Source organism: Oncorhynchus nerka, linkage group LG20 (genome assembly GCF_034236695.1).
Source record: "Oncorhynchus nerka isolate Pitt River linkage group LG20, Oner_Uvic_2.0, whole genome shotgun sequence".
Taxonomy (NCBI): Eukaryota; Metazoa; Chordata; class Actinopteri; order Salmoniformes; family Salmonidae; genus Oncorhynchus; species Oncorhynchus nerka.
The window spans coordinates 73,604,849-73,631,415 of record NC_088415.1 but is presented as its reverse complement, the minus strand read 5'-3'; the positions used below and the strand labels follow the sequence as shown (position 1 = coordinate 73,631,415).

At 40.5% G+C, this 26,567-nt stretch overlaps 1 protein-coding gene across 1 annotated transcript in view; it reads left to right on the top strand.

The window, feature by feature from the left end:
• LOC115103101 (astrotactin-1) overlaps positions 1-26,567 on the top strand; it is a 252,497-nt gene that overhangs the window by 41,132 nt on the left and 184,798 nt on the right. The window contains exons 3-7 of the mRNA XM_029623730.2: positions 2,944-3,337; positions 8,601-8,759; positions 13,600-13,749; positions 17,768-17,917; positions 18,840-19,007. Of these exons, the coding sequence (XP_029479590.2) occupies positions 2,944-3,337; positions 8,601-8,759; positions 13,600-13,749; positions 17,768-17,917; positions 18,840-19,007 (1,021 nt within the window). The remainder of the gene's footprint in view (positions 1-2,943; positions 3,338-8,600; positions 8,760-13,599; positions 13,750-17,767; positions 17,918-18,839; positions 19,008-26,567) is intronic.

Here is a 26,567-nt window from a genome sequence, read left to right as displayed (position 1 = left end):
CCCGAGTCCGTACGGCAGTTGCAACTACTAATTGGATATCACAAAAAAGGGGTAAAGATTCTTGAGATTTCCTTGATGACAGCTTTGCACACTCTTGGCATTCTCTCAACCAGCTTCATGAGGAATGCTTTTCCAACAGTCTTGAAGGAGTTCCCATATATGCTGAGCACTTGTTGGCTGCTTTTCCTTCACTTTGAGGTCCAACTCATCCCAAACCATCTCAATTCGGTTGAGGTCGGGGGATTGTGGTGGCCAGGTGATCTGATGCAGCACTCCATCACTCTGCTTGGTCAAATAGCCCTTACACAGCCTGGAGGTGTGTTGGGTCATTGTTCAGTTGAAAAACAAATGATAGTCCCAATAAGCCCAAATCAGATGGGATGGCGTATTGCTGCAGAACGCTGTGGTAGCCATGCTGGTTCAGTGTCACCAGCAAAGCACCCCCACACCATCACACCTCTTCCTCCATGCTTCACGGTGGGAACCACACATGCAGAGATTATCCGTTCATCTACTCTGCGTCTCATAAAGACACGGCGGTTGGAACCAAAAATCTCACATTTGGACTGATCAGACCAAAGGACAGATTTCCACCGGTCTAATGTCCATTGCTTGTGTTTCTTGGCCCAAGCAAGTCTCTTCTTCTTATTGGTGTCCTTTAGTAGTGGTTTCTTTGCAGCAATTTGACCATGAAGGCCTGATTCACACAGTCTCCTCTGAACAGTTGATGTGGAGACGTTTCTGTTACTTGAACTCTGTGAAGCATTTGGGCTGCAATTTCTGAGGCAGGTAACTTTAATGAACTTATCCTTTGCAGCAGAGGTAACTCTGGGTCTTCCTTTCCTGTGGCGGTCCTCATGAGAGCCAGTTTCATCATAGCACTTGATGGTTTTTGCGATTGCACTTGAAGAAACTTTAAAAGTTCTTGACATTTTCCGTATTGACTGACCTTCATGTCTTAATGTAATGATGGACTGTCGTTTTTCTCTGCTTATTTGAGCTGTTCTTGCCATGATATGGACTTAGACTTTTACCAAATAGGGCTATATTCTGTATTCCACCCCTACCTTGTCACAACACAACTGATTGTCTCAAACGCATTAAGAAATTCCAAAAATGTACTTTTATCAAGGCACATCTGTTAATTGAAATGCATTCCAGGTGACCACCTCATAAAGCTGGTTGAGAGAATGCCAATAGTGTCATCAAGGCAAACGGTGGCAATATATTTTTGATTTGTTTAACACTTGGTTTCTACATGATTCCATATGTGTTATTTCATAGTTTTGATGTCTTCACTATTATTCTACAATGTAGAAAATAGTACAAAATAAAGAAAAACCCTGGAATGGGTAGGTGTGTCCAAACTTTTGACTGGTACTGTATATATTTAAAAATGTCATTTATTTATGTTGTGTTAATGTCAAACATTATTTTTAAATCAATGTTAGCACTTTTAAGGGTTAGAGTTAGGGTCCTACTGGTTAGGGTTAAAGTTCCTTGGGGTTTTATGGTTAAATTTTGAGTCCAGCTTAAGGTTAAAGGTTATGTTTATGTTAATATGGTTCCAAAGGTATATCTCATGAAAAAGTCATGAGACCAGGTTGTCTATACTATGATTGACTACTCCTGTCTCAACAACATTGTAAAGTCAAAATATGTTTATTTTGGCTCTATATACTGTATATTGTCTTCTGGATACAAAATGCCATGCCTAATCAGGATGAGGTAAATTACAGAATTATACGTTATTGAAACTGTAGTATTACATTAAAGCATAACCCTTACAAAAATGGATTACAGGCTGAAATACTGGCATCCTTTGATGTTTGGTTTGGCTTTGTTGACTCTATAAAAAGAGACAGGCCGTCTTAGTCCACTATTTGATACCCTGTAATGTACAAAATTACACAAGTTTCCCCTACCTAAAGATTTGCATTATGGCTAATGCAAATGGTTGGGCCTAATTGCATTTGGTGGGAGATTTTCAATTGACCTCTGAAGAATGTGTTGCCCTATGTACCAGCCCATTGATTGAGTTGTTGTGTGCTACAGTATGCATTAGAGAGGGAACACTTATGGGTATGTCTCCTGGCAACTCTCTGGCCTAGTTCTTTCTGCTTCATTCCAGTTTGGAATAGCTCAATGACATTGAAAGTACTAAAGAAAGTAATCAATACGAAATAAATGATTTTAACTTTAATTTCCCCCCAAAACTGCATACAGATTTGCTGCATACGTGACCTATATTAAGGCATCATGTGTTAATGTCCTTGACTATGCAGAATAAGCAAACAACTTATGCAAATTGACTTTACATTTGCCATTTCAAATTTATGCGAGCAGGTGAAGCACTCTCTCTATGATCCTCGGATATCAGTCTGCATCTGAACAGGGTTTCTCAATTTCAATTTCCGGTTGAGTCATCTCTGTCGCCGTCCTCACATGTTTTGTTGATCTTCTCATCATTCATTATTTAGTTGAGCTGAGATCTAAAATGTGCAACAAAGTGGAAGATTTCATCAGACCGTTACTGGCGCTGAACCCACTGAACCCACTGAACCCGAGAGTAGAGTCTTTATTGATAGATTATTGACAGAGTTTGATAGCAGCTTTAATAGACGCTCTCTTGGTATAGGGTATATTTCCTAAATGGTTTCAGTTTTTATTCCTCCATGATGCTTCCTAGAGCACTGCTGTTCTCGTACACCATGCTTTGGAGATTATCTACATCGTTTTGCATGGTGTGCTCTGTGATTATAAGGATTTTGAGTTTATTTGATGTTTTCTTGACGCTGTTGTTAAGATCTATAGTTTTTTCTTCAAGGATCTCTGCTATGCACTAGTGGTGTTTTTACAAATCTAGCAACGTGGGTTGGAGACTTTGGGAAGTTCTTAGTTGAGAGCGGCCATCTTTCTCTTTCCCCTTGTGTTTGTTCACAGGGAGGCATGATCGCTTTGCTCCTCTCCATCCTCTGCCTGGTCCTCATCCTCTACACACGCAGGCGGTGGTGCAAACGCCGCCGTGTGCCCCAGCCCCAGAAGAGCGCCAGTGCAGAGGCGGCCAATGAGATCCACTACATCCCTTCGGTATTGATGGGGGGCCAGGCCAGGGAGAGCCTGAGAAACTCCAGGGGCCAGGGCCACAATTCCAGCGGCACGCTCAGTATCCGAGAGACTCCCATCCTGGATGGCTACGAGTATGACATCACTGACCTGAGACACCACCTGCAGAGAGAGTGCATGAACGGAGGAGAGGACTTTGCCAGCCAGGTCACACGCACCCTGGACTCTCTTCAGGGCTGCAATGACAAGGCCAGCATGGACCTGACACCTGGTGAGTGTAGGTACAAGCACAAACACACACACACACAGCTATGTCTTACTATACTTGTGAGGACTTTTTGGGGACCAACAATTGATTCCCATATCAAATTCTATTTTCTCTAACCCCTGACCTTAACCCTAAATATAACCCTAACCTTAACCCCTAACCCTAATTCTAAACCTAACCCCTAAGCCTAAAATAACCTTTTTACAAGTGAGGACCGGCAAAATGTCCTCACTTCTTTGAATTTTAGTTGGTTTACTGTTCTTGTGTGGACTTCTGGTGCTTACGAGTATAGTACTACACACACACACACACACACACAAACACAGACAGAAACACTCTAGCGCAATCCCCATTTACATTTAGCTGCGGGATTAATTTTTTTCTTGAGCGGATGGTTGGGGGGCCGGAACATAGATATAAATAATTTGTACACTGCAAATGAATAGCAACAATCCCAAACAGATATCGTATTTGACAAAAACAGAATAATTTCAAACCTTGATTACACACTGTAGAGTACGTGACCCACCACCTGTATTCGGTCCTATGTAGACACATTTTTTTATTTTTTATTTTTTACATTGGATACAAGATGAAACTCAGAGTTAGAAATTGGTATATCATACACTGCATTTGAGGAACAATGGGAAAGTAATTCTGCTTTGAAAGTTAATAAACTTTTACCTACTGGAAGTCCCTTCTTTGTCTACACCCATTCAGCATTGTTCACACCCTCTCAAATCTTAGCCCCACCCATCTCTTTAAGGGTTCACATGCGAGGTCATGTGCTAAACAGAGTGAGTAGTGTAATAAACAACCAAAGATTTCAAGACTAAAAGTGGTAAATGGCTGCCGTGTTACGAGCTCCAAATCAACTGTGCTATTTTCTTAGTTTTTAAAAATGTTTGTAACTCATTTTGTACATAATTTTGCTGCTACCGTCTCGTATGACCGAAAAGAGCATCTGGACATCAGAACAGCGATTACTCACCTCGAACTGGACAAAGATTTTTTCTTTAATGAGTCTGACGCAAAGTATATACTGCTTTGTTGAGACAAGGCCCAAATCCCCATCATCCGCGTGAAGAAAAGACAGAGAAAAAGGGGGAGGAGTGCAGTGTGCCTGGTAAGAATTCGCTGACGAGTAGGTAAACCATCACTACCCTCCGTATTATTGGCCAACGTGCAATCATTGGAAAACAAACTGGATGATCTACGATTAAGACTATCCTACCAACGGGACATTAAAAACTGTAAATTCTTATGTTTCACTGAGATGTGGCTAAACGAAAATAATGAATAATATAGAGCTGGCTGGCTTCTCCGTGCATCGACAGGACAGAGCATCTACTTCTGGTAACATGAGTGGCTTGTGTGCGTCTCTATTTGTTAAAAAACTGTTGGTGCGCGATGTCTAAGATTAAAGAAGTCTTGAGGTATTGCTTCCCTGAGGTAGAATACCTGATTATAAGCTGTAGATGTAAAGATCGTCTGAACACTGAACAAAACAACAAATGACAAACGAACAGTCCCGTAAGGTGAATGAAAAAATACTAAACAGGAAATAAACACCCACAACTCAAAAGTGAAACCAGGCTACCTAAGTATGATTCTCAATCAGGGACAACGATTGACAGCCAGCCCCAGAAGAGCGCCAGTGCAGAGGCGGCCAATGAGATCCACTACATCCCTTCGGTGTTGATGGGGGGCCCAATCAGGGACAACGATTGACAGCTGCCTCTGATTGAGAACCATACCAGGCCGAAAACAGAAAATCCCAAATTATAGAAAAAATAACATAGAAAACCCACCCAACTCACGCCCTGACTATACTAAAACAAAGACATAACAAAGGAACTAAGGTCAGAACGTGACAGTAAACCACACTATATACCGAGAGTTATCATCTATATTATTGGTAGCCATCTATTTACCACCACAAACCGACACTGGCACTAAGACCGCACTCAGCCAGCTGTATAAGGCCGTAAGCAAACAAGAAAATGCTCATCCAGAAGCAACACTCCTAGTAGCCGGGGACCTTAATAAATGCAAACTTAAATCCATTTTACCTAATTTACCAACATGTCACATGTGCAACCAGAGGGAAAAAAACTCTAGACCACCTTTACTCCACACACAGAGACGCATACAAAGCTCTCCCTCACCCTACATTTGGCAAATATGACCATAATTCTATTCTCCTGATTCCTGCTTAGAAGCAAAAACTAAAGCAGGACGTGCCAGTGACTCGCTCAATACGGAAGTGGTCAGATGACACGGATGCTAAACTACAGGGCTGTTTTGCTAGCACAGACTGGAAGATGTTCCAGGATTCATCCAATGGCATTGAAGAGTATACCACCTCAGTCACTGGCTTCATCAATAAGTGCATCGATGACGTTGTCCCCACTGTGACCGTACGTACATATCCCAACCAGGAGCCATGAATTACAGGCAACATTCACACTGAGTTAAAGGCTAGAGCTGCCGCTTTCAAGGAGCAGGACATTAATCTTATATTATGCTTATAAGAAATGTAGCTATGCCCTCAGACGAACATTCAAACAGGCAAAGCGTCAATACAGGACAAAGATTGAATCCTACTACACCGGCTCTGACGCTCGTCGGATGTGGCAGGGCTTGAAAACTATTACGGACTACAAAGGGAAACCCAGCCATGAGCTGCCCAGTGACATGAGCCTACCAGACTAGCTAAATGCCTTTTATGCTAGCTTTAAGGCAAGCAACTGTAACGGCTGTCGTCTGGAGATAGAGAGGAGGACCAAAGCGCAGCGTGGTATTATTCATTGTAGTTTAATAAAGAATGAATACTGAAACAAAAAACAATACACGACAAACGAACAGTTATGAACGGTGCAACAAAACACAGAACAGAAAATAAACACCCACAAAACCCAGGTGGAAAAAGGCTACCTAAGTATAATTCTCAATCAGAGAATCCGTCAGGGCCAGACGGATTACCAGGCCGTGTACTCTAAGCATGCCGGACCAACTGCCAAGTGTCTTCACTGACATTTTCAACCTCTCCCTGACTGTAAATACCTACATGTTTCAAACAGACCATCATAGTCCCTGTGCCCAAGAAAGCAAAGGTAACCTGCCTAAATGATTACTGCTTCTTAGCACTCACGTCGGTAGCCATGAAGTGCTTTGAAAAGCTGGTCATGACTCACATCAACACATCATGCCAGAAACCCTAGACCCACTCCAATTTGCATACCGCCCCAACAGATCCACAGATGACGCAATCTCAATCACACTCCACACTGACCTTTCCCATATGGACAAAAGGAATGCTGTTCATTGACTACAGCTCAGCGTTCAACACTATAGTACCCACAAAGCTCATCACTAAGCTAAGCACCCTGGGACTAAACACCTCCCTCTGCAACTGGATCCTGTACTTTCTGATGTGCCACCCCATGTGATAAGAGTAGGCAACAACACATCTGCCACTCTGATCCTCAACACTGGAGCCCCTCAGGGGTGCGTGCCTAGTCCCCTCCTGTACTCCTTGATCACCCACGACTGTGTGGCCAAGCACGACTCCAACACCATTATTAAGTTTGCTGACGACACAACAGTGGTAGGCCTGATCACCGACAACGATGAAACAGCCAATAGGGAGGAGCTCAGAAACCTGGCAGTTTGGTGCCAGGACAACAACCAAGTTCTGTGGTGTCCAACGAACTATCAGAACTATCAGGTCCCCAGATCCTCAAAACGTTATACAGCTGCACTATCAAGAGCATCTGGTTGCATCACCACCTGGTATGGAAACTGCTCGGCATCTGACCGTAAGGCGCTACAGAGGGTAGTGCGTACGGCCCAGTACATCTCTGGGGCCAAGCTTCCTGACATCGAGAACCTATATACTAGGCAATGTTAAAGGAAGGCCCAAAAAATGGTCAAAGACTCCAGTCACCCAAGTCATAGACTGTTCTCTCTGCTACTGCACGGCAAGCGGTACCGGAGCAGCAAGCCTAGGACCAAAAGGAGGCTCCTTAACTTCTACCCCTAAGCCATAAGACTGCTGAACAATTCATGAAACTGCCACCCGGACTATTGACACCCCCACATTGCCCCCCCGCTGAACAATTCATGAAACTGCCACCCGGACTATTGACACCCCCCACATTGACCCCCCTATGCAAAGTCACTTTACAAATGACCTCGACTAACCTGTACCCCTGCACATTGACTTGATACCGGCACCCCCTGTTTATAGCCTCTTTATTGTTATATAATTCTTTTTAAGTGCAATTTTAAAGCTAGTTTCCTTCAATTTTACACATTGTGCAATAGCTTGTGGCTATTGACTCAAACATTATAACAAAATCAATGGAGGCCTGAATGCATCCTGAATGAATTTGGGATTTTTTTTTTATTCTCCCTGACTGTCCTTGTTTTTTTGGTGTGATTGTTAGTTCTCAAAGATTATCTTATTTAAAAATACACTGAGTATACAAAACATTAGGAACATTCTGGTGAGCAAGGGTTTATTTAATCTTCAAGGCAAAATACACTGAGTGTACAAAACAATAAGGACACATAAGGACCATGACATAGACTGACCAGGTGAATCCAGGTGAAAGCTATAATCCCTTATTGATGTCACTTGTTAAATCCACTTTAATCAGTTTAGAAAGATTTAAGTGCCTTTGAACGTGGTATGGTTGTAGGTGCCAAGCACACCGGTTTGTGTTAAGAACTGCAGCAGTGCTGGGTTTTTCATGCTCAACAGTCTCCCGTGTGTATGAAGAATGGTCCACCACCCAAAGGACATTCAGCCATCTTGACACAAATGTGACAAGCATTGCAGTCAACGTGGGCCAGCGTCCCTGTGGAATGCTTTCGACACCTTGTAGAGTCTATGCCCTGATGAATTGAGGTTGTTTTGAGGGTAAAAGGAGTGGGAGGGTGCAACTTAATATTAGGAAGGTGTTTCTAATGTTTGGTGTACTCCGTGTATACAAGTCCATTATATTTTCTACACACTTTATAACAGTTTTTTTTATTTAAGAAATATCAGCCCACCAACCAATACAATGTTATCTAGTTGTGACAGGAAATGATAGATTATTCCCTGTTTCAAGACCTATACCATTATAAGAACACTTGTTGTTGCCTCTGCCAGTCTGTGTTAAATCTCTTCCGTTCTTTTTCACGTTTGTCTTGTTTTATTGGGTTGATTTTCATCTCTCATTTATCTCCCGAATAATGATTGTTCTGTCATCATCAGGGAGTGACAATACAAAGTTGTCCCTAATGAGCAAGTACAAGGAAAACATCATCGCCACCAGCCCCATCGGCAGCAATCACCTGCAGCAGAACACTCTCCTCCTCCACAACACCTCCTCCACTGGCCAACGAAAACAACGTCTGTCCAGCAAAACTCGTGGTGAGTCATCCATCTATTTGATCCATATCCACTCTCATTCTTGACCATTGTCACGTGTACCAGTAAAAGACTATATCTGCTTCCCAATGACACCCGATATTCTGTTTAAAGTGCACTTCTTTTGACATGGGCTCATAGGGCTCTAGTCAAAAGTAGTGCACTATATAGGGAATAGGGTTCCATTTGGGATGCAGACCCATGAAAGACAAAAAGACTGGAAAAGCAGGGCATGCCATTCTGAAATGAGACACCAGTTCATTCAGTTGACCCTGATCATAATCCATGACTGACAAGTGTGAATGGTTTATTTTCAGGTTAGAAAAGCAATTCTAGTTGTGTAGGATGTTATTGGGAGGTACAAATGGCAATGTCACGCTAACCAACTAACTAAGCATTCAGTGGAAACTAGTGAACTAAAGAGCTGTTGTGTAGTCATTTTACAGTTATATAGTGTCTACCATTATATAATTTCCGTCTCATTTTGTGAATAGTGAGAAACAAACACGACTCTGGTTTTCAGATACTGTTCCTTTGCATTCTTATCCTCATGTACTTTGTGACTCTCAGTGAGCCGAGGAGAATGTTTCCTTTTCTGACCTTGGTTGAAAACCTGTATAGTGAATATGCACCTGCAATGGCTTTTGTTCCATAATGAGAACTTAAATCAAAGCTCGCTGAGGAAGAAAAAAAGAAACCCAACAAACCCTTTTATCAATAATAGACTGAGAACAGAGAGAGCAGTGTACTTAACACAGCACACTAATGACATTTTCACTTGGTATTCCAGGAAGCTTGTTAGGCAAAACAGAACATAAATGAGCTGATCACTTTCAGGACAGAAAATACTAAAGATCCAATCTGTTTGGTCTTAATTCAATAACAAAATAAAAGCATACCATGTCTGCAAAAAAAGCCTCTCTGTCTCTCAAGAGTTGTGAGCAGCCTTTGGTCTTCTGCTCTCTGAGAGGAATCTCTGACAGCCCTACGGCCAACTCTGAAAGAGATTGCTGCCTTCAGAATTAAAGCACATTTTTCTCATTCATTTAGTTAAATTTGTTGATTTGGTAGATTAGAGGACAAAGCACAATGAAGGAAAACTGTCAATTCACTATTGGTTTATCTGCTGTTGATGTTTAAAACTGTGAAACAGCGGATCCCCTTGTGACAGCTTTTTTCTCCACAACAAAATCCTCTGTGGTTCTGTACAAAGTGTACACAGGCCAGTATATCTGAATGACTAAGCCCGAGGTTGTGTTTGCTTATGTTTGCTCTATTGTTTTGTTTGGACTTGCATTTTAATCCGAGTGTTAAAATATGCACATGCACATACACATGTAAGGTCCTTTTGCTATTCTCAGTGGATATTTAACAGCGTTTAGGACTGGAGGGAAGCTTTTATGCCACAAATGTTGATGCCTCCTTCAAATGTGCTGCGCAAAGTGTATGGCAAGCCAAACAACGAGGTTGGAGGTAGGGCAGAGTCTTTGCCACAGCTGTTGTCTGTTTGGTGTTTGTTGTCTGCTTCCAGGAGCCCTTGTCTTTTTATACAGAACCCTTAAGTCTGTTGTTGTTCCTAACGGTGTTAGACTCAAAGCATCGTTAGTCTACCATTTTAATTGTAGCATACAATAGGGATACTGAAATAAAATTGCTCCACAAAATATTTGAAACAACAAGCCCAAAGATGAAGCTATGTCTGAATTTGGAGTCAGAAGTCACAATAGTTTTTTAATGTTAACGCTTTTTGAGATGTTCAAGATTCTCATCTGTGTCCCAGCAGTACTTCTCATGCAATCACCTGGTCTATTTACATATGTTGGAGTCACTCTAGTGTGCTTCTCTCTACAGTTGTTGTGGTTACAAGCCTTCTGTCAGATATCTTTTGGTAGTACTCCTGTGGGTTCTTGCAGCTCTCCTCATGAGCGATTGTCATTCCAGTATCATTCTCTCTGCTGCCAAAAGTACTCTATATTTATTGAGATCCGGCCACCGAAAGCTCAGAACAAAATAACTTTGTTGTAAGATGTGTTTACACCTGCAGTGCATGCTGCACCTGCAGTGCATGCTGAGTGCTAAAGCTACATTATGTGTTGAATATTTAAAAGAGCCCATCTTTTATTTGTTGCCATAGAGCTTTGGACCTTTGGTTCCTTGCCTAATTGTTGAGGCAAATACAATCTCTTCAAACTGCTGCATGTAATTTGTCGTTAATTAATTGAAGGTGCTTTCATTCTCCTTTGTAACCTAGACAAAAACACATTGTATCCTGTAAGTGTCATTTGGAAATTTCTTTCACCTTCTTTCACAATTATAGTTTTTGTCCTTGATGAAAATAATTATTTAAATGTTGTTTTGTCAGGAATTTCTATAAAGCATAAATGTGTGTTAAATCATTTTTCAATGGTGTTTCTATTGTTTTTGTAGTTTATAGTTGTGTGTTCAAATTGTGTGTTCCCTTTGCATATTGTTATCAAGTCAATGTCGTTCTGCTGAAACAATGCCGTAGTAATGCCATCTTGTACATGAAACACCTTTTTCTTTACAGTACTTTTCAAGACAGTGCTTCCACTTTGTCCGATTTGTATGTTTGCCAGAGACATTTTTATTCACCCTTTCTTTTGGAGAAACCTTTTGTCTATTAATTAAATACAATCTCTTGGTTTGGATTTTTAACGCTATTGTCAATTCGAAATGAAGTAAATGGTGCTAGTATTTCAAGCTTACTTTGTGATAGCTAGAACACTAAAACTTGTAATAGGAGCTATATCACATCCTCTTTAAATTATACATTTCAATGTTCATGTTTCTACCAAAACACAACCATTCCAATGTAGCCTGTATAGCCTATTCAAAACAATTAGATATATTTGTTCACAAAACCAACATCTTTTAATCTAATGGCTTCAATGAGATGACTGTCAACATTTATCAGTTTATTGTCCCCTGCATTGTACCAGAACAGGACCATCGTCCATCTCTGTAACGGATAGTGGATTTAAAGTCAAAATATGGACTGACATAAACTGTATTATCCCCCTACTGAGGATACCCACTCCACAGTCCGGTCTTATCATGGATCTCTCTTCCTCGTGCAACATAATCAAAGTATTTGTCCTGTACTGCACAGGGCAGGGTAAACTGAGTTTGTATCCCAAATGGCACACTATTGACTATACATGACACTACTTTTTGACTCTGGTCAAAAGTACTGCACTATATAGAGAATACGGTGCCATTTGGGACTTCGCTAGAGTCATGTTGGTTTAATTTGTTGCGACAGAATACGACTGGATATATGCTGTTGTTATTGTGACTTTAATACTTTCCACCCTTCTACCTCATGAATCCATTTATACATGACTTCCCGAGAGAGGCTATAGCTGTATGTCTTGTATAGAATATACTGAAGATAGACATTTTTTATAAAAGCTGAAGTTATAAAAGCTGAAATTTAGCCCACTGTTCCAGTTATTATTTCCATTGGAACCAGAGCATGATCAAAATATGAAAATGTAACAACAATCTGCTGTTTAACAGACTCCAAAACATGCCATTATGTTTTGCATGTACAATATGGCTTACACTGCAACAAGCAGTACAATATATTGTGTAACTCACAGCTCCAATCAGCTCTCTTAATGAAACATTAATTAAAGGTAGTGCTGAGCGATTAGCTGAAATTTCGGATATTTTTCAGTTTTTAAACAACTAATTGACTGACAGATTTTTTTCTGTGAGCTCAATGCGCACATCGCACATTTCTCTAAAGATAAATCAGATCCAGCCTGAACGGTGCGATGTAATAGGGAGGTGTAGTTTGCCAACAGGCTGATATTCTACATAGTTTAGCACATAAAACGTGGTAATTAACTACAATGACCATAATCCATTGTGCATCTACTTGTCTGGTCTGTGTTTCTTTTACACCTGCTACTGAGAAGAGACAAATGTGCAATCGTGAGGTGATATAGAGAGCAGCTGTTGGTTTGTGAGGTATCATTACCTGAAAATGTATAGTTGGTATTTAGCTGAACTGACAGCATAGGCAGCAGCTCTATAGAGATGAGATGACTTGGAATGAAATGATAGTCATCAACTAAAACAAATGTAATATACACAACAAATGAAATATTTTATTATCGTGATGTAAATAAATGATGATTAATAAGTGATAAGCAGTAATGGGCAGACACTACCATTATGGGACATTTTTTTTCTGTGTTGTTACAGCATTCAATACACATAATGCACAATGTATGGAATGTTTAAAAATAATAATAATCGAAATCGAAAATCTTGATTGGTTTTTAAAAATCTAACCGAACCACTAATTGCTCAGCACTAATTAAAGGTCACATTTAGTGGTAAAGGAACATATATATTAGTACAGATGCCTCAAGTTCTCAGTTTCACTATCAACATTTTGACACAGCAACACATTTTAAACCTTCAGGCAAGGTAAATAATCTAATCCACACCTTTCATAATTATTTTAGCATTTTCCTCCCACATTTGTTGATGTTTCTTTTCGATTGCCACTTAAAGTGTCGACATGATCCTCAGATCATCGATAAAGTGAGGAAAACGGTCAATATGTCATTCCCATGGGACAGCTATTCGGGGGTTTATAGCTCTCCTCTTCTACTTGCCATTTCACAGTAATGATTACATATGGCAATTAATATGGTGATGTAGAAAACAAAACCTGAACAACCTTGGTGTATAAATTGCTCAAAATCAAGTGCAGCATGTGTAGATGGACATCCCATGCATTGCCATACAAACAGAACAGCGAAGACAAACTTATTGTGATGAGAGCTTTGTGTTGTGAATTCTGCAGTGGGTTCAACCTTCTTGAACCCAGACGGGGACTCTGGCACGGAGGCCGACAGCGAACCTCAGCTGACCTTTTACACTGACCCCAATCGCAGCAGGCGCCGCAGCCGAGGTATGAGAAATGGTAACGCCAACAGCGCGTGGGGCTCAGGGGGTAAGGAAGGAATATTATACTGTACATACATCATCTTATTTCATACTCGCATGATGACAATGAAAAATACATACATCAGAGTAGATGAATGGACAACAAATGTATGTGCTTACAGTGCTTGAGACACATACTGTACACGTTCACATTAGTGGTGCGCAGGTCAGTTGTTTGTTCACCCACACCCACCCGTAACCCATCCACAACCGCCCGACTATATGTAATAAAGTGAAAATCTGAGGCCTGACCCTAACCCCCAAATGTAGAAAATGCGCTATAGAATAATACAGTCAAAGACGGCGGAATCTTTTTTGGACACGGGGTTCAGGATCTTTTTTTTGCCTGCTATTTGTTAGTCAACTTTTCTATAATTAGATACACGTGGTTTCTCTTCTGCCATTATACACTGAGTGTACAAAACATTTAAGAACACCTTCCTAATATATTGAGTTCCACCCCCTTTTGCCCTCAGAACAGGCACAATTCGTCGGGGCATGGACTTTACAAGGTGTTGAAAGTTCCACAGGGATGGTGATCATAACTTTCAACTGGAGTCGCCTGGCCAGTCTATGTCTTGGAAAAAGCAGGTGTCCTTATTGTTTTGTACACTCAGTGTATGTTGCCCTTGAAGACTAAGTGAACCCTTGCTTACCAGAATAATGTCATACATTGATAGAATGATTGCTTCAATCTAGTTGACAAAGTTCTCTGTCATCTTCTTTTGCGGAGAAAAGATGTTTAAGGATGGGAGAAAATGTAATAACTCAAAAACGGGAAAGATTTTCTGTGCAAATGATATCAGTTTGAGAAAGCTGTAAAAACAACCCAACATGTTTCTGATAAGATTTCAGTTCGGCTTGAATGCATATTCTATATGGTTAAAATACTATGAGCTTTTATGATGCTGATAAAGATAGCACCTCTACAGATGGCATCTAATCTAGCATTCGCATTCTCGCAAGATGCTGAAAGAAAGAAATCATATTTCTCCACTCCTGTTCCCGAGTCAAAATGTTTGACCATTAGGCTACAGTTCCCTTGATTTGCCATAGGCCTATTTGAATTCCCCGTCTTGTGACTGTAGAATTTGTAGGCCTATAGCGCCTCACAATTACCACACATAACATAGCCTGCTATCATCCTCTTTTACCACTTCACCTCATCTTTCCCAAACATTACTTTTCTGTCCCTCCCTTCTCTTTATTTTCAACTCTCCTTTCACAGCTTTTCTCATATTGAATGAAATAAACTCAGACGTTGTCCTTTTTGCCTCCGTGGATTGATGTTAACATTTTCTGCCTATTCCCAAAAGCATTTGGCGCTTGACGTGTAGGCTATTTGGTGAGCGTACAGCTAGGGCCCTAAAGCTTAGGCTTATACACTAATGCCAGATAGCTTCAAATAATTTAAGAAAAACCTCAATGTAGCCTATAGATATAAATTGCACTAGAATGATATATTTATGGATTTCAATGGTATTGTTTTCTCTTTATTCTACCCGCCCTCCAACCACACAATATTTAATGACCCTAAACCCGTCTGCCCAGCAGATATAACCACGGTGACTGTGGGTTATGAGTCAACCCGCGCATCACTAATAGACATGCATTCAAACATTCTCTCTTTGCTAGTAATCATGGTTGTTGTAAACAATGTGTTGTGTTCTAACCCATGTGAGTATGTGTATGGTTCTGCCATGTGCCTAACTAAAGACAGTAGCGTGTCTAGCGTTGTAATGTTTAAAGTAAAGGAAGCGATTGGCTGGTTGTTGTGTAACTGTAAATACAGCATGGGGGCAACAGTATGTTTGTGAGCATGCTATACATCCTTGGTGCTGTGATGTACAGTAATGATGTGGGGGAACCAAATGCCCCTAACACTGAGCTGTCAGCCTACAAGCATCTGAACGGCCAAACATAGCATCCCTGCCTCAACATCCGCAACAGCACCTCCAACCAATTAAGCTTTTGATATCTGCACAGGTCTCACAAACACAGCAAGTAACTAACACCTTTAATTAGTAAAAAGGTTAAGAATAGAAGGTGCGTTTCTACACATTCCCTCGCACATTACTTGAACAGCGAAACTGATCAAAATAAATGATGATTTGATCAGACTGTACATTGTTTCTTTTTGGTTAGTGTGTTTTTATCTGGATAGCTGAAATGATATTGCCGAAACGCAATATCATCTGTAGCAGTGGTCACCAACCGGTCAAACAAATCAAGTACTTACCGCTGGCCAATTAGATAGCTCAGATCGCAATGTCTGCACAGTTTCTTCGAGCCTTAAGCCTCGAGCCCACAGCGAAGTTCATATTGTGAGATTTCAAAACGTTTAATACCACGACTAGAGAGAGACTCAGCGAATACAGCAAAGAGCTGCTGTTTTTATGAGTAAGTTCATGTTTAAGTTGTTGTTCACCACTGTCAACACTTTGTTCAACCCTTTTATAAGCCATAAAATGTGCGTTCCCCCTAGGCCTACATCCACTCGTGCTACAACCAGCACTGCAGCTGCAATGAATGAGTATAGCAAAAGTGTTTCGATAAGCTTAGTGATTTGCGTCTTTTTTAACATCGAGGAATGTTTCACTTTCTCTGGTCATAAGATTAACAGCATGAATTGGTGCATGAGACAAAAATAATGCAGTGCTAATTGAGTTCTGCCATCAGCTGGTTGACTGTGTCCCCTTTTCTCAGCAAGCGGAGGGACGGGAAGCCTCACCGCTGCTTTCTCCCTCCTTCCCTCCCTCCTCTCAGACTGACCATCAGATGCAGACCATCAGTCCAGTCAAATAAAGAAAGCAAATTATTATGCTCACTCAGCTGTGCCTCACAAGTAATACAACACATGATCTATTACCAGTGTGATTATATACCTGAAATTGGTCTGAGAAGAACAACTTTGGCAGGGCAACTCAAGCATAGTCAATATGCAGTCATAATGTATTGGACCTATAGCCTACTGTGCAAACCTCATTGCTACGGTACTGTTTTTAATAGGTTCATGTTGCATAGGCTTACGTTTTTTAAGTCATGTTGTAAAAAAAATCTGAGCAGTAGATCTCGGCTTGCATTTTGACTAAAAAAGTGATCTTGACTCAGAAAAGGTTGGTGACCACCGATCTATAGATTTGAAAAACAAAATGTTCAGAGAGTGTCATAATGATGGGATGTGCTTTTCAACCCTTCTTTTTTTAAATAAAATATTTGAATGGATCAATTTTGAGTCTTTGTGTCATCATGAGATTGTTTCCTTGTAATATGTTGCTGAATTTGTTTTACAAGTTAGGTCTTGGTATTACTCTGTAGTATTTGGTTTTTAAGGATTGCCTTTAAGATATATCCTGAAGGACAGTAACCGAGTAACATTGGATAGGGATAAAGAATCACTTCTAGCAGAGCTGGAGGCTGTTATTGGCTTCCTATATTTGAGGCCAAATTGTTGTGGGTTGGGGTGTGTCTGCATGTGTGTGTTTGTGTTTGTGCATGCTATAGGTAGGAGACTTCCCACTCTTCATTAAAAGGAATGAATGATGAACTCTGGTGGCGCTACACCCAAGCAGTTGGCAGGAAAGGAAAAGAACACAACCTCTGAAATGCTCTCATTTGGGCTCTTTTCTTTTTTCCCCTTCAGCACATAATGGTGGCTGGTGGCTGGGGCACCCTTCAAAGGTACACTTTTATCACCCCACCAGCGAGACTTGGCAAGTCAAATCTCCCAAAGCTACCGGTTTGATACAGAGGTCCCTTTCATGGGCAGTAAGCCCAGCCCAGTGATGACTTGTTTGTAAGCGACTCCCTTGGTGGAGGTGCTAGAGGGAATGAAGGGTGCATCCCCACTCCCTATTATGGCACTACATTCCCTTTATAGTGCACTACTTCTGACAAGAGCCCCATGAGCCCTCGTCAAAAATAGTGCACTATAAAGGGAATAGGGAGCCTTTGGGTGCATAGCCACAGTGTGGTCACAGCTTCACGTGCTTCCTCTTTGTTGTCTGTGTCCTTCTCTTTGCCAGCAGGTTCCCCACGAAGCCCCATCAATAAGACCACCCTGACTTTGATCAGCGTTGTCAGCTGTGTGATCGGCCTGGTGTACTCCTCACACCTCTCCTGTGGCCTCAACGTCAGGGTCATCCTCCATGTGCCCGAGCACCTCATCGCAGACGGTAAGGGGCAGGCACCTGCCCTCCTGAAAACCACAGGGGTATAACTGTATAACTCCCAGCTAACGCACTCCCAGACAAACGGAAATGAGGAAATGTCACTAGGCTGATTCCACCTCTCTCTCTTCCCATGTGAGACCACAACAGATGTGCCCTCAAAGCATCAAAGCACAATCAGGCCAGGTTGTGGTGACCACCCACTGTATCATCACTCTTTCTGTCTCTACTTTCTGTGTGCTTGGGCTGGCTCGCTAATGAATTTCAGGGTAGCTAGCACCTGCAGAAAATCACTGCAGGCCAACTATTCACTCTTGGTTCATTGGCATTTTTTCCTCCATCATGGGAGCTGGCAGTGCAGATATATTTTGGAGTGTGACTTGCCTTACTCGTCTATCATTCTGGGCTTTAATTTGATTCATACCCGCCACTGCATTCTATGGATACTTCGGGTGGAATTATCATTCCAGAAGACATCCATGGGAAGCAACTTTGAAAAGAGATGAAATATTGTGAATTTTCCTTTTGAATCGCAGGGACTCAGATCGATTTAGAACGTGTCCATAAATGTCTACACAATCCTATCAGACTTAATGTAATATTATGGTTAAGTTGATAACAATCCATGTTTTTGCCTGTGAGAAGCTTATATTTATGCCACAGCTGTGTATAATATGCACCTTCAAAAATATTGAAATTAGTTGCCAGAACATTGTGTCCTATCCATCTATCTGCCTTTTTTTAATCTGGGGAAAACATAATAATCGGAAAATGTATTCTTTTTCCGCCTTGTAATAACAGTCTGTACTCTATGGACTGTTGAAGAGAAAGGTTAATCGAACTCCTGATGTACTGAACCTTTAATTGACCAGGTAGGTACTTAAACAGTATGTTTTCTAACAACCAACAACCCTTCCCTTGTCCTCAGGGTCCAGGTTCATTTTGCTGCAGGGCAGTCAACTGGATGCATCTGACTGGCTTAACCCAGCCCAGGTGTTACTATACTACCAGCAGAATGCCAGCGGGCCTTGGATCAATGAGCTGTGTGGCCGCCGCATTCTGGACCCCTGTGAACACCAGTGTGATCCAGAGACAGGTACTATATTGCATAATCACCAATTCTCACACTCTAACTCCGGGAACCAATTATATTGAATCTGTGTGCATTCACTTAACTTCAACATTGAATTCAATTGAATAAAAAAAATTGTGGAAGGGGTAATACAGTAAGATGTGCATTGCATCCACAGAGGATGGCACTTAATGCATTAATTCAAACACTTGTTACCAAAGTGGCCCTAAAATGTATATGAATGTACAGAAAACGAGAAAGATGCAAAACAGAATGGAATAATATATTTCTTGTTGTATCACAATCTTGTTGTATCACAAGAAAGTAAAAGTTTTTTGCAGCAAAGCCTTGATACAGTGTACAGTATAGCCATACTGTAAGAACCAGTATCTTGATCCTCAATTGGGTTGAATGTCCATTGATTAGTTTATTGAAATGATTCAGCATCACTTGTCAACTGTTACCGTTTTGATGAGCATGCACCGTTTTATAATTATTCCGAACAATAACCTTCTTCCCACAGCCAGTTGTTGACAATAGAGCTCTGCTTTGCCAGCAAAACAGTTTGTCCCTCCCCACCCACACCAGCTAGTTTATGTTGACACAGTCATACTTTAATTAAGCTACATCTAAAGCCAGTCGCAGTAAAATGAGCTCTTTTCAAACACAGCTGGGTACGAGAGATGAGATTGAAAAGCGATTCTCTGTCTTTTGAAATAGCTTGCAATTATGTTCAAGCATTGAGTTCACATACTCTTTAAAAATACCTCAAACTGTAGTTATAGATACACAAGATAATAATGATAGACATTGGACAATTATTTGAGCAAGTACAGGTAACTGCCAAAATAAAGGAAACACCAACATAAAGTATGGGCAACCACGAGCCATAACAGCTTCAATGACCCTCGTCATAGATCCTACAAGTGTCTGGAACTCCATTGGAGGGATGCGAGACCATTCTTTCACAATAAATTCCATCTTTTGGTGTTTTGTTGATGGTGGTGGAAAACACAGTCAAACCATTCAGTGACCACTCGTGCCCTGTGGTTGGGGGCATAGCCATGGCAGCCATATACAGTACCCTAAACATGATGAGATGTCAATTGCTTAATTACAGTAACTCAGGAAACACACCTGTCTGGAAGCACCTGCTTTCAATAACTCAAATCAAATCAAATTTTATTTGTCACATACAGATGGTTAGCAGATGTTAATGCGAGTGTAGAGAAATGCTTGTGCTTCTAGTTCCGACAATGCAGTAATAACCAACGAGTAATCTAACCTAACAATTTCACAACAACTACCTTATACACACAAGTGTAAAGGGATGAAGAATATGTACATAAAGATATATGAATGAGTGATGGTACAGAACGGCATAGGCAAGATGCAGTAGATGGTATCAAGTACAGTATATACATATGAGATGAGTAATGTAGGGTATGTAAACATTATATTAAGTGGCATTGTGTAAAGTGGCTAGTGATACATGTATTACATAAAGATGGCAAGATACAGTAGGTGGTATAGAGTACAGTATATACTGTACATATGAGATGAGTAATGTAGGGTAAACATTATATTAAGTGGCAGTGTTTAAAGTGGCAAGTGATACATTTTTTACATACATTTTTCCATTATTAAAGTATACTTTGTATCCCTCCTTTACTCAAGTGTTTTCATTATTTTGACAGTAACCTGTATGCTACTACACCTTCAAGTGGAGACCATAATTGTTAAACTACCTTTAAATTCCCCTATCCAACATACAGTATTAACTGTAAAATGGATCAATATAGACATTTAGACAATATAGATATATGTATATATATATATACAGTTCGGAAAGTATTCAAACCCCTTGACTTTTTCCACATTTTGTAATGTCACATTCTTATTCTAAAATGATTTAAATGAAATGGTTTCCTCATCAATCTACATACAATAACCAATAATGACAATGTTAGCACATTAAAAAACAGAAATACCTTATTTACATAAGTATTCAGGCCCTTTGTTATGAGACTTGAAATTGAACTGGTGCATCCTGTTTCCGTTGATCATCCTTGAGATGTTTCTGCAACTTGATTGGATTCCACCTGTGGTAAATTCAAATGATTGGACATGATTTGGAAAGGCACACACCCGTATATATAAGGTCCCAAAGTTGACAGTGAATTTCAGTGCAAAAACCAAACCATGAGATTGAAGAAATTGTCCATAGAACTGCAAGACTGGATTGAGACGAGGCACAGATCTGGGGAAGGGTACCAAAATTATCTGTAGCATTGAAGGTTCCCAAGAACACAGTTCTCTTCCTAGAGCTGGCCACCCGGGCCAAACTGAGCAATCGGGGAAGTAGGGCTTTGGTTAGGTAGGTGACAAAGAACCCGATGGTCACTCTGACAGAGCTCTAGAGTTCCTCTGTGGAAATAGGAAAACCTTCCAAAAGGACAACCATCTCTGCAGCACTCCACCAATCAGGCCTTTATGGTAGAGTGGCCAGACGGAAGACACTCTTCAGTAAAAGGCACATGACAGCAGCTTGGAGTTTGCCAAGAGGCACCTAAACACTCTCAGACCATGAGAAACAATATTCTTTGGTCTGATGAAACCAAGATTTACCTCTTTGGCCTGAATGCCAAGTGTCACGTCTGTAGGGAATCTGGCAGCGTCCCTACGTTGACGGAGCAAAGTGCAGAGAGATCCTTGATGAAAACCTGCTCCAGAGTGCTCAGGACCTCAGACTGGGTGAAGGTTCACCTTCCAACAGGACAACGACTCTAAGCACACAGACAAGACAACGCAGGAGTTACTTCGGGACAAGTCTCTGAATGTCCTTGACTTGCCCAGCCAGAGCTCGGACTTGAACCCAATCGAACATCTCTGAAAAGATCTGAAAATAGCTGTGCAACAACGCTCCCCATCCAACCTGATAGAGCTTGAGAGATTCTGCAGAGATGAATGGGAGAAGCTCCCCAAATACAGGTTTACCAAGCTTAGTGTCATAACCAATATGACTCGAGGCTGTAATTGCTGACAAAGGTGCTTCAACAAAGTCCTGAGTAAAGGGTCTTAATACTTATGTGAATGTCATATTTCAGTTTTTTTATTTTGAATAAACTAGCAAACATTTCAAAACCTTCTTTTGCTTTGTCATTATGGGGTATTGTGTGTAGATTGATGAGGGAAAAAAACGATTAATCAATTTTAGAATAAGACTGTAACCTAACAAAATGTGGAAAAGCCAATGGGTCTGAATACTTTCCGAAGGCACTGTATATACATAGAGTTGAAGTCGGAAGTTTACATACACATAGGTTGGAGTCATTAAAACTAGTTTTTCAACCACTCCACACATTTCTTGCTAACAAACTATAGTTTTGGCAAGTCGGTTAGGACATCTACTTTGTGCATGACTCAAGTCATTTTTCCAACAATTGTTTACAGACAGATTATTTCACTTACAATTCACTGTATCACAATTCCAGTGGGTCAGTTAACATACACTAAGTTGACTGTGGCTTTAAACAGCTTGGAAAATTCCAGATAATTATGTCATGGCTTTAGAAGCTTTTGATTGGCTAATTGACATAATTTGGGTCAATTGGAGGTGTACCTGTGGATGTATTTCAAGGCCTAACTTCAAACTCAGTGCCTCTTTGCTTGACATCATGGGAAAATCAAAAGAAATCAGCCAAGACCTAAGAAAAAATTGTAGACCTCCACAAGTCTGGATCATAATTGGGAGCAATTTCCAAACGCCTGAAGGTACCACGTTCATCTGTACAAACAATAGTACGCAAGTATAAACACCATGGGACCACGCAGCCGTCATATCGCTTGGGAAGGAGATATGAACGTACTTTGTGGGGAAAGTGCAAATCAATCCCAGAACAACAGCAAAGGACCATGTGAAGACGCTGAAGGAAACAGGTACAAAAGTATCTATATCCACAGTAAAATGAGTCCTAGCACGACATAACCTGAAAGGCCACTCAGCAAGGAAGAAGCCACTGCTCCAAAACCGTCATAAAAAAGCCAAACTATGGTTTGCAACTGCACTAAGATCGTACTTTTTGGAGAAATGTCCTCTAGTCTGATGAAACAAAAATATAACTGGTTGGCCATAATGACCATCGTTATGTTTGGAATAAAAAGGGGGATGCTTGCAAGCCGAAGAACACCATCCCAACCGTGAGGCGCGAGGGGTGGCAGCATCAATTTTTACTAGGATTAAATGTCAAGAATTGTGAAAAACTAAGTTTAAGTGTAATTGGCTAAGGTGTATGTACACTTCCGACCTCAACTGTATATTCTTTAATTTATATTCATTAATACTGCCAGGTGTTGTTGATGTTTTTCTGCTAGATATTTCATTATACTGGGTTGGTTATCACCAATGAAACCTGCTATATAGTAATGCTATAAAGGCCGTCATTGTAAATACGAATTTGTTCTTAACTGACTTGCCTAGTTATTTAAAGGTTAAATTTAAAAAAGTATATACATCTATATATATTTTTACATTAAAACAGACTGAGGGGAATGAGGGGAAACTGATATCAAAATAAAGTACAGCTTCTCATATTTACAAACAAAATAAAGTTGTAATTTATATTTTTCTTTAAATGTTTTGTAATTCACCATTGTTGTATACACAAAAAAATGATCTTTGTTTTGGCATTCTGTGTATCAATACACAGAATAGTGGCAGATTGTCATTGAATCCCTCAAATGATCAGTATAGTATAGAAAGTGTGTACCATGCTACTGATCACTATTGAATGCATATCCCATGTTAATGACTTTTGGGAAAAGGAGTTCTCTCCATGTTTGCATCCATAATTCAAGACGGACTGGTGTCTCTGGTGTACTGTGTGAATTACCAGACCTAAATGAATCAAAAGTTGGACCACTGGGACACACACTGCCTGCATTCCTCGAAATTGAATATGTAATTTCAGCCCCTCTCATTAAAATTAAATATAGAATAAGTGGCCTGATGCAATGCCTCAATAATTGCATTGTATTTTTCATATGATGCATTCTTAATGTAACCCCCGGTACTGCATCCCCCTCTTGCAGGGTTCTCGATACTAGCTAGCTACAAGACGGGCTCAATCCAATCCTTCTCAGGGAGAAGATACTGATGAAAACAGGGATGGGTTTTGACAATAACTGTGGTTCTACAAACATTAAAAAAGTTTGTGAATTTTAAACATACATTTGTGTGAGGGGAGTGCTGAAGGTGCTGTAGGCTGTTGTTTATGGCTTGTCTACTGCCAAATTCTGCTTCTCCTTGAAAGATATGGGACATTTATTACATATTAACAGACTTGTGTTATATCTGGTTTACATATGTTCCCCAGACCTGAACATTTTAATTTGATAAAATTTGACGGGATAATGGATAAACGCCATTGATACACCACATTACCAAAAGTATGTGAGTGTTGCAACCGAGGCTTACCACTTCGCGGCTGAGCCATTGTTGCTCCTAGACGTTTCCACTTCATAATAACAGAACTTGCAGTTGACCGGGGCAGCTCCAGCAGGGCAGGAATATACTGAACTCTTCAGTAAGGCCTTTCTACTGCAAATGTTTGTCTATGGCGATTGCATGGCTGTGTGCTTGCTTTTATACACCTGTCAGCAACGGGTGTGGCTGAAATAGCCGAATCCACTAATTGGAAGGGCTGTCCAGATACATTTGTATATATAGTGTAAGTTATTTAGTACATGTAGCGTAATTTTCTTTACTCGTGAAAGGTGGCACTGAAAAATCACAGGAGCGTTTTAAATATTAATGTATTGGGACAATTTACAAAATCTAACCTCTCTAACCTGGCAGCCTATCAGAAGATTAGAAGCATGGCTTTCAGATGCTTATTTTTGTACACCCTTGAGAGTAAATGTCATGCCTGTTCATGTGTTCTGTTGTATTGCCAGGTTAAGGTTAAGCTTGCACATGATTTATTGAAATGATTGATTAGCTTTTTTTTTAGCTTTTTGTTTTACCTGAATGAACATTAAATCTGTAACAACTTAAGGATAACCTAATAAAATAACCTTTTACCTACAATGAGTGTACAAAATATTAAGGACACCTGCTCTTTCCATGACATAGGCTAACCTGGTGAATCCAGGTGAAACTATGATCCCTTATTGATGGCACTTGTTAAATTCACTTCAATCAGTGTAGATGAAGGGGAGGAGACATGTTAAAGAAGGATTCTTAAGCCTTGAGACAATTGATACATGGATTGTGTATGTGTGCCATTCAGAGAGTGAATGGGCAAGACAAAATATTTAAGTGCCTTTGAACGGGATGGTAATAGGTGCCAGGTGCTCCGGTTTGTGTCAAGAACTGCAATGCTGCTGGGATTTTTACGCTCAACAGTTTCCTGTGTGTATCAAGAATGGTCCACCACCTGAAGGCCATCCATCCAGCCAACTTGACACAACTGTGGGAAGCTTTGGAGTCAACATGGGCCAGCATCCCTGTGGAACGCTTTTGACACCATGTCCGTGACCTGACGAAATGAGGCTGTTTTGAGGGCAAAAGGGGGATTGCAACTCAATGTTATGGAAGGTTTTCTTAAATGTTTTCTGTTTTGTACAGTCAGTGTATGTGCATGTGATACTAAAGAGCTAAGTCACATTCTATTGTCCAGATAGTCACCATTTCGTCACCAATGCTTGGCTGCATTGCTATGCCACTTCTGACACCAGTTTAATGGAATGATGACCATCTGAACAATGAAATGCTATTTGTCTCTTTAGAATCACATGCACATCTCTGTATCCTTTATCAAGGCCTCAAAACCAGCTTAATCTTTAATCTTTAATATCAATGCAACAGAACAATAGAACTGATGAACAGGCATGATATTTATTCTCACAGGTGGCCAAAAACAACTATCTGAAACCCATGCCTCCAATCTTCTGATAGGCTGCCGCCGCTACAATATTATAAATGTTACTCTTACACAGAGCAGCAAGCTAGCTAAAAGCTAGGCTAGTTTGAAGATTATGTAGCTAGCGAGCGACCTAAGCCAACACCTAATAATTATCATCATAATATTACAGTCATTATCATCACAATAAACTTTTCAGAATCAAAACGGAGGCTACAGTCATAATATAATTGGCTTGACAGCAGCCAATGTTGTATTATTCAACATTGCTATTGAAATAGTACTCATATAGGAATGGGTAATTGTTTACAAGTTTCTAGCCATCCCAGAAAGCCATTGCAGAAAACCACATATTTTCATCTTGTTTTGAGTCTGGTAGCGCAACAAATCCAACAGCGAAATAAATTAATATTGCTCCGCACGCACCAGCAAAAAGGTTCCTCCAGGAACTATTTGTTACATTGGAACATTAAAGGTACCTCATAGAACCCCTCAGCTAATCAAATGTGCAAATATGAACCCATTGACTGCAATGGTTCCTTGAGGAACTCAAGGGTTCCTTGAGGATCTGCAGGGCTCCTCGAGTCATCTCTAATTATAAGAGTGTATTTGGTTGAATTTTGAAGCTAACTCTGGTGAAAGTTCGAATTGGTATAACTCA